Source organism: Schistosoma haematobium, chromosome ZW (assembly GCF_000699445.3).
Source record: "Schistosoma haematobium chromosome ZW, whole genome shotgun sequence".
Classification (NCBI taxonomy): Eukaryota; Metazoa; Platyhelminthes; class Trematoda; order Strigeidida; family Schistosomatidae; genus Schistosoma; species Schistosoma haematobium.
Window position 1 is genome coordinate 58,367,088 of NC_067195.1, and position 9,933 is coordinate 58,377,020.

A 9,933-nucleotide genomic window follows, 5' to 3' on the forward strand; every position below is an offset into this window, starting at 1 on the left:
AACACAAATATAACGTCCTTCCTTACTTTAGATGTTACCTATGCACCTACAAGCCACGACCGCCGGAGACGGAAATCCGTGAATCAATGCACGCTAATTTACAGACAAATTATTCGAGAACCCTTCGTCTACTGTGAGAATCATTTCAGAAAATGGTTGTCTAAGGGAAACCACATCAACGAAACAGCTACGGTTGAGATTTATATCACACACTCTTAGATGGAGAAATACTTAAACTTATAGGTTATCGAATATTACAGAAAAAGATACAAACGTTCGTTCCAGATTTTCAAGAGCCCTGTTACAGATTTGAGCAATACTGCAGTGATCTTACTAAATCACAAGTCTACATTTATTATCCAAAACTGTAATTCAACATCAAATAAACTTAGTAAAAAAACAATAACATGAAAGTCAATTAACATCCGGTTCAGAAAGAAAGAAGAGTCGAAAACAAACAAGTGTAGTAGATTCATCAAACATAAAGAACTGTTGATTACCATGTATAATAGCGAGAAACCTCAAACTAATAAAACATTTTTTGGGACTAATCACCCTAATTAACAGTTGAAATGAAATTAATAGGACAGTCAGACGATAAAGTTAAATAATGTTGCTTGGAAGATACCCTCGACTTAGTTATTGGAATCTTCAGGTTTCATAGACCCTGCTCCAGTTGAGCCATCACCATTCTGGCCTGTAGAAGTATGTCTACCTTCTGCAATGTCACCTTGTTGATTTTGGCTGCTTCTCAGTACATTGATGCCTTCTTCACACTGAAAAAAACAAGGAAATGTTTAGTCAGTGTTGTAAACTAATCAATAATATTTGCCGACAAGAACAACCCAACATAACAAACTGACAATCTGTGTTCCCCAGCCATGTGAGACACTTGTTTACAGGTGAGTAGTTTAGATCAATTATCTTCTGAGCACTAATTTCATTTTACCTACAAACTAGTGAGAAGCGTTTGTTCAAAAATTACTGCCTGCAAATTTTACTTGTTGAGTTAACAGTTCACACTTTACTGCTGAATTCCGTTTTAGTACCTAAGCACCTTCCCCTCGCATGATAACGGCTTGGAAACCGAATGGATAGTACCTTGTAAACTAAAGCAGTCACATTCCAAACTAATGTAAACGATTAGAAACAATAGGTCAATTGTTTGTTTATTATCATAAAGAAGTTTATTTAAACGGTTTCACAAAAACTGCTAGTTTCACTTCAGTTAAATAAAGAGGTGTGAACTGATGCTGAACTAATGTCATAAATTTACAACAAATGTGAAATATATTTTCACGTGTGAAGACAGTAAACGACAATACAATTAAAAAGTAAAAGCTGAAATACTTAACCATGAAATATACTAACTATAAAATTAGATACAACAATGCGAGAGCTAAAAGTGATATTAGATGAACGCTGGTAAATAAAATACTTTGGTAATTATTACAGGAATAAAAGAATCTGAATAAGCTCTTAGATCTCAGGTTGAATAGGATAGTCTTTTCCGTACTTTACTATAGTTTGACAACTGCTTTAGACTATTACAAACATTTCTGTATCACCCTATTAGAGCACACAACTATGAAGCTCTAAGGGAAATATAGTAGACCAATCAGGAAAAAAGAATATCCAAACGTTAAGGATCAAGAGCGGTGGGATAGGTGGGTAAGACACTTTGAAGGGCTCTTGAATGGATCGGACCTACTGAACCCACCGCGCATCAAAGCAACACACATAGTCAGATATGGTGGTAACTCAAAAGACATCCAACGTTTTCTCGAGAAAGATTTGGGAAAAGGAACAAGTACCAACAGACTAGAAAGAAGCACCTCGTCAAGATACCAGAGAAAGGAGGTTTTACAAAGTGCGACAACTTCAGACAGCTTACTACTATCGGTCCCAGGTGGAGTATTGCTGGAAAAACGAAGGGTTCAAAAAAAAGCTCAACTTTGGAATCAACAAACTGGGTTACGTATGAATCGACGATGTACAAATCAAATGGCGACACTTTGGACCATTCTTGAACAAGCAATCGAGTGGAACTAGTCACTACATATCAACTACCTTGGTTATGAAACGGATCGACAGCGTGGATAGGAGGACCTTAAGGAATCTTCGACACCACAGGAGATCGTCACTAGCATACGGAACTCCTACGAGGGAATGGACAGCAAAGTCGTGAATGGAGAGCAACTCACAAATACATTCCAAGTGAAAACTGATGTCAAACAAGGTTGTCTGCTCTTTTTTATTTCAGCTCTCAACTAGATTATGAAGACCCCCATATCTCAAGGAAAGCACGGAATATCGCGGACAACATGGATGCAACTAAACGAGTTAGATTTCGCAGATGAACCAGCTTCTCTATCCCATACACAGCAACAAATGTAGGTGAAAACAGTCAGCGTAGTAACAGCAGGTCTCAAACACTCAAAAAAGAAGGATCCCGAAGAGCAACACAACCGGCAGCCACCAAGTCATATTTGATATCTAAGCACTGAGAGAGGTGGAAGCCTTTGCGTACCTATCCAGCATCATCAAGAAATGACTTTGTGTAAATGTCATGGTACAAACTAAAAAAGCAAGGACGACACCTCTACAACTGAAGGACATCTAGAACTGTCCACTAAAATAAAAGTTGGAGTTTTCAAAACTGACGTTAAAACAGCACTGCTTTAGAGCTTAAACTTAAAGAATTGCCATCAATATCACTAAAAAGTAGTTATACATATACCGTTTACACAAGATGAACCATTGTTAATAACTCAATCTAGGAGACAACAAACCAGCTGAGGAAATTTAGGAGAAACATTGGAGGTGAGTAGGATACGTTTTATGGAAACCTTCAAGTCGCGTCACATGTCTAGACCTAATTTGAAGTCCCCAACACCAGAGGAAAAGATGCAGAACGAAGAGCACATGGCACTGCGAAGTGAATCAACAAATTGAAATGAATATTAGTTAGCGACGACTAGAAAAGAGCCCAAGGTAGAGGTTAGCGGCCTGAGTCAAAGGAGATTGTAAGTTTGGTTAAAAAACGTATCCGTATACCATGACGCTGATAAAATTGTCTACTGGACCCCCAGGTGTCGTTTTAAAATGTTCGGGATTTTTTCTTTCTCATAAACTGTATGTAAGCGCAACCTGTTGCTTGAGAATTAACCATCGCTTGTGGAATAGGTGATAGATCTAGTATACTTTAGTGAGCAGCAGTTCGCTTTGTGGCTACTAGACATGGTCGTCGACGATAGAGGTAATGCACAGGTTTCTTGTACTTCATCATGTCTTAGAAATATTGCTTATGTGTGGTGATATAGCCGGGTAAATAATATTGAACAGACGTTTAGAGACAAGAAATGTCGACAGAGAAGACAGTTAATTTATTCCTGAATTCAAACCTCTTCGTTTTAAACCAACAACTCAAACTGTTCGTTCAAAAATAAGGGATTCAACTTTATGAAACAATGACTTTCAAGTGATATTCGTTAAAGATTGGGTACTGATATACTTTATTTCTTATCCCATAATCACTATTGAACTTTCCCTTTGGTTGATCGTTTTTGTTATGATATTTATAAGTAAGAATTTGATACTTTATGCTATGCTTTCTTCACTTAAATAAATAGATTGAATATGTGAACTAAAGTAATATATCATTTGGGTTTCTGATCAACTTGGAAAACCATTATCACTGTGTATGAATAAACAAAATATCTTACCTTGGCGCGTAGCAAGTCTTCAGATTCTAAAAGATTTATAACCTCTGCGTTATCCACTCCTAAAAGCATTCCCGTAAGCTTGTTGGCTAAGTTGGGATACATTGCCTTGATACGTGGATAAAGATGTTCCCCGAGCGTTCTTTTCTGATCCTCTTCTGACAGTTGAGCCAATGCGCTTATTGTTAGTTGCCCCTGATCGCCAAGAGGTTGTAAGAGTGTAGACATACTTCCAGCTGGGACAAGCGTAGGTTGAGCTGAGACATTGCGAGCTGTTTGATGGAACCTAACATTTGTTGCAGTACTTGTTATGTTCGACATACCAGAATGCATCACGGCTCTTGGAACTTGCGAGGCTACCTGTTGCTTTAAAGAGAGTAGAAATGATTTTATTATAACGAAATACGAACAAAATAAACACTAACAACTGTCAACCAACGAATCAATCGATAGCCAAAAAAAATTTGTTCATATGAAGGGACCACTAGACTCAAACCTAATTTTTTGACCTTACTATTGCGTCGTGAGCCATACGATATACAAATCATGTTTACTAATACATGTGAATATATTCCTATCGAAGAAACATTCCAAAGACGTACACACTAAAGATTGAACATCTCAACTACGATAGTCCAAAAGATCGGGGAAGAGTATAAACGAAATCGAATTGTGAAACACAAGCTGAAACGAATAGCACTTTTCCTAACTTTACATACAAAACCAAGTGACTTTTAGAACCCAGCTACACACCTGATCATTCAGAGTAATGAGATAAATTTAAGGCGTCATTCATGGAAAGACTCGACTACACATAACGTTCGATTTGAATAATTCAAAAAAATCATAGATTCGATCCCTAGCTTTATTTTCTTAATAACTTGAGTGCTAACCAATGTTTAGTTACGGAGCCACTCAAATGGGCTTCGGATCTGTTACACAAATGTATTCGCACATAAACCAAAGGACTAAGAGAAGAGGAAATATTCCAGCACTATGGGGAGACTAATAATTCATCATTAGTGAAGGACGACTACGGTAAAGCTATGTATTTTCAAACTACTTTAGCAATGTATATACCGTAGATACCCCGTTACTTCATACAAATCCCACACACGCGCACAATGTGACCATCAAAGAACTCGATGTTTTTGGTCTACTAAATAAGGTTGATATAGGCAAATCCACGGAACACGACTGAATGCATCCTAGGTTACTAAAGGAACCAGCTAACTTCGTTGCGAACCCCTTAATTGTATGTTTCAACCTATCTGTAACTCAGAGTCGATTACCGAAAGACTGGAAGGACTCCATAATAAGTCCTGTCTTCAAAACAGGTACGAAAGATAAACCTGAGAACTACCAACCCGTTAGCCTAGCCAGCGTGGTTGTTAAAATTCCAGAACAAATTTTTCGGAAGCTGTTTACTTATCTCGATGAAAACCCAATTTTCTCGGAAAAGCAGCATGGCTTTAGAGTAGGTTATTCGTGTCTCACTAACTTATTAGTGACTCATGAAAGCTGGTGCGCTTTTAAAGACCAAAAGTTACGTATAAACGTAGCCAACATTGATTTTAGCAAAGCTTTTGACAATGTTCCTCACAAGCGGCTGTTATATATGTTAAGAAATATCGGAGTTGGAGGCAATCTATTGATGTAGATAAAAGACTTCCTTGTTGTGCAGCAACAAAGAGTTCGAGTGAAGTTCAAGTTGTCTGGCTGGGAAACTGTATTTAGCTGAGTGCCTCAGAGTACAGTTTTGGGGCTATTCTCTTGTACGTAAATGATCTTCGTCTCCTATCATCATCGGCCTTGCTATATGCTGACGATGTCAAGATATTGAAAGCGATAAAAAGTAAAGGTGATAGTTTAGAAATTCAGAATGACCTGAAGAAATTATGTGGTCTCAAACTTGGCAGTTGCCGATAAATACTCCAAAGTGCAGTGTGATGCATATTGATCATAGGTACAGATACACACGGTAAATAACAATGATCTACCTGTTGTTCAGACACAATGACTTAATCATCGTAAGCCAAGACTAAGAACTACTACACAATGCCGTTCAACGGCCGACACAGGTTTTAGAACCCTATGGTCAATACGTAGCGCCCTTAGACATGTCGATGCAAAAATGTTTTTAACTTTGTATACAGTATTGGTGAGTCCTAAATTTGAATACTGCATACAAGCGGCTAGCCCCTGTTTGAAAACAGCGAGTTTTTGGAAAACGTTCGGAGCTACAACTAAGCAAAGCTCCCGTATGATGCCCGACTGGCTAAGCTAAACTTATTTCCATTGTCATGTCGAAGAACCAGAGGTGCTTTGATTAGTTTTCAAACTACCTAGTGGTAAATTTGTACCTGATATGCTCTCGCTCTTTAGTCTTCCAAAACAGAATTCACGATGACTCTAAGAAGGTCCACAAACCAAGGACAAATTACTTGTCAACTGATTACCAACTTTCCCATCAAATCATGAACGAATAGGATTCATTACATCAACACGTAATTGAAACTCCACTTGTCAACTCTTGCAAGAGAAAGTTGGGTCAATTGAGTATACCAGCACCGCGACTAATATAGGTCACTAAGCTACCTGTCCTCTCAAAACTGGAACTGAATAACTCGAACACTTGAAGCGACAAGTTTCATGGATTAGTAATAAACATAACTGCATAATCCAGGTGACTGGATACCTTTAGGTTCAAAATAGTTGCAAAGGAAAACAACTCTAGATAGTGTCTACGAATAAATAATAAGTAACAAACACAATATGGACTGAACATCCGTCATAGAATGGATGATACGCTAAATATCGTAGTGTTAAGTGATGTGACACGTACAATCATACAAGTATCCGGATTTTGTGTGAAACAAATGGCACCGCACAGCTTATTAACTGGCTGAATGATAACAAGGCATGACTCATGACAGCCCACAGAAAACCTCGTTGCTAACTAGAGCTCATATTTTAATTGGAACTACAACCAGTACAACTGAGTGCCAAGTCAAAGTCTCACAGACAATAACCACGAAAGTAATTCAACGGAAGCTTAAAAGAGAAACAAACTTACTCGCATGGCAGGATTAGCAGATGGTGGACCCGCAACCACTGAGGCTGCAGTTGGACGTTGACTCAAACCACCAGCCGTAGCCCCGAGCACTTGAGGAACGACCACACCCTGTCTCCCAGATGCTTGTTGTCTCTGTTGATTGGCAGTCTGGTTAAAAACAGCTGCAGTTTGTAAGTGAGTTGAGGGGATAGATGACATGCCGTTGGGTACCATGGGTCTGTTAACACCTGGTGTGCGGAATTGAGCGAAAGAAGCCATTTGGTTAGCTGTAATAGCAGCTGGATTGGGCGCACCAGCATAATAACCAGCGACGGGTGGTCTGTTTGGAAGGCCACCGATTTGTGCAGGTATTCCGGCCGCTCGATTCCAACGAGGCTGTGAACTAAGGACAGCACCCGAAGGGTGATAAAACCGTTGAGCCTGCTGAAATGCAGGGGGAAAGTAGCTATGCGGTGCTGCGTGGCCAGGAACTGCTGGGATCATTGAGGCGACCGGATTCCGGTACTGAGCCAATCGCTGTTGATGTTCTTCAATTAACTTTGCCCGACGATCTTCTTTTCTCTGAGCTAGTGCGACATATAGGGGCTTTGAACCTATGATTGTCCCGTTCATATCAGTTACTGCTCGGGCCGCTTGTTCAGGGTTCGCAAAACAAACGAATCCAAAACCCTTAGACCGATTATTCGCATCCTTCATGACCTTGGCACTAGTGATAGAACCATGAACACTAAAAGCCTCCTCTAGTCGTTTATCATCAATATTATCATCCAAGTTCTTGACATACAAATTGACGTTCAACATATAGCTGGACTGACGTTCGGCCCGCTGTTTTTCAAGTCTCTGTTTTAGCTCCTCTTGTCGTTCTTCTTTGCGTTGCGCTCGAGCACAGTACAGAGCTCTTCCCTCTACCTCTTTACCATGCATAGTTTTGACCGCATTTTCGGCGTGGTCGGGGTCTAAGAAACACACAAAACCGAAACCCTTTGATTTCCCTTCGCTATCTTTCATGACGCAAGCACTTTTGATTTCTCCAAACTCAGAAAACATTTCTTTTAGCTTCTCGTTATCTGTTTCTGGTGGGAAGTTTTTGATGTAAAGGTTGTTGAATTTGACTTTTCGAGCTTGAGACTTGCGTTCTGTCTTGGGAATAAATTTGCCAACATAAACAACACGGTCTCGAATGATCATATTGTTAATCTTTTCAATGGCACGTTCGGCACATTCCTCTTTTTCGAAATGTACGAAACCATACCCTTTAGACTGTCCATTTTCATCCATAACAATCTATAGAGAATGTTAGAAAAATTAACAGGACCTACTTTGCACGATAAGATCCGACCGAAAAAGCTAAAAGTGTCATACAGTTCCTTCTGTTCGATGGATTTATCCAGGTTTTTGATAAATATATTTCCTTTTCCAGATTTTCTTAAAGATGGGTCTCTCTGTGACCACATAATTCTGATAGGCCTTCCCATTAGTGATTCATAATTTAAGACTTCCAGCGCTTGTTCAGCTGCAAAGTCACATACTGTAACTGGACTTACCATGCTTTGGATCTTCGAAATTAACATATCCATACCCGAGAGAATGACGAGTGGCTAGGTCCCGGCACACACGAGCACTAAGGACTGGACCGATTTCAGAAAATTTTGCTTGCAACGCCGAATCAGAAACTCTTGGGTGTAGATCCCCGACATAAAGAGATGAATTCATCAACCCTTGACTAGCTGCACTAACAGCCATATTTTTGTGGTTTTCTATGTTTTTATACTTTTTTTATGGTTTTATCTATTTTTTTGAAAATTTCCAGCGTGCTGCCCAGCGAGCTGCACACTAACTTAAATTTCCCGCACGGTGATAGGATGTGGCGAAATGTACATAACAATGTGAGACGATGTATTAGGACTTGTTTATTGAATAAGCTTGGAGCATAAAAAGTGCGTTACGGTGATATTTGAACATATCAAAAATACGGAAGCAACTTATTCGAATAAACACCCTGACACTGTCATATACGGATTGGCAGTTAAACGTATGACATGTAGGATTTAAAGAAACATTGGGGACCATGCATGTTTTTTATCGCTCTGCCGTAACAAAAGTGGCGAACCCAGAGTTTCAGTAGTAAGGATAGGGGAACCTGCTAGAATGGCTAACTTCGTTTAATAAACAATTTTACAGGCATTCAATAGTGATACTGACTTTGTTCGTTTTAACTAACACTACTAGATGAAAACATAACGTCAAACGACGCCACTGGACCACGATGCAACCGTGAATTTTAATATTTAATTATGATTTCTTCGCACATTATTGCAAGCTTCTTAAAATGAGTAATACAGTATGTCCAGTTGGGTTGTTCGAGTTTTCGCTGATTTATGCTAGGAGTTCCTAGTTAGTGTATTATTTTGCATACTTCCGAATATCAGAACAAATCGACGTGTTGTTTGTTAGACCTAATTCTCTTAATTCCATCTCTACCTGGGGAAAGCGATCATGTGATCATGGCCTTCATTTTATCGCCTAAAGTGAGCTATAACATCCCACCAACAATTGGCTTGGAAATTTCGAAAGGTTTGGTGTGTCAACATATAGCAGGCGGACTGGAAAATTAATCCTTAACTTAACTTTGACGCTTGATTGGATTTCTTACTGCACGCGATCTTATGTGCTACGAAACAATCCGTTTCGGAAATAACCCCCGAAAACTGAAAGTAAAGTACAGTCATAAAGAGTCGCACTCTTTGAATGCTAAGAATCAGAAGGCACCAGTGTGCAGAATACAAACGAACTAGTGACGACAGTACATATAGTCAGTTCAAACAAGCAATGAGCCAATGTGCAGAGGCGATAAAAGTTAGAATTCACTATCAGGTAAAGCTGTGCGATAAGTTTGTCCCCTGTCTGAAGAACATCTTACGTCATGGAGTCTCTCTTCAACAAGACAAGACCAGGGCATACCAGTTATTACGTTCTAATGGCCCAAACGACAACGGTGGTGGTGTCACCAAACATCCTAGAGAACAGCATTTTCAAACATCACAACCGTCACGTATAAACTAAATCGACGAGAGCTTCACCAGCAACTCAAAAGGATGCTCGGAAGCGAATGTAAGCGCTAATTAAGGGTATCAG

At 39.4% G+C, this 9,933-nt stretch overlaps 1 protein-coding gene across 2 annotated transcripts; it reads right to left on the minus strand.

The window, feature by feature from the left end:
• Positions 1-351: 351 nt before the first annotated feature.
• On the minus strand, positions 352-8,823 carry PABPC4_1 (Polyadenylate-binding protein 4; the record flags this gene model as incomplete). 2 transcript variants are annotated; one of them, XM_051211881.1, is made up of 5 exons in its annotated part: positions 8,343-8,823; positions 8,118-8,311; positions 6,799-8,082; positions 3,726-4,082; positions 352-776 (listed from the first exon to the last, which is right to left on the minus strand). In XM_051211881.1, exons 1-5 carry the CDS (start codon positions 8,539-8,541, stop codon positions 636-638), a joined length of 2,175 nt encoding a protein of 724 aa, XP_051071994.1. In that variant the 5' UTR covers positions 8,542-8,823. The 2 variants fall into 2 exon arrangements, with proteins under 2 accessions (XP_051071994.1, XP_035589738.1); XM_035731772.2 differs by having other exon boundaries at positions 636-776; positions 3,726-4,088.
• Between the last annotated feature and the right edge of the window lie 1,110 nt (positions 8,824-9,933).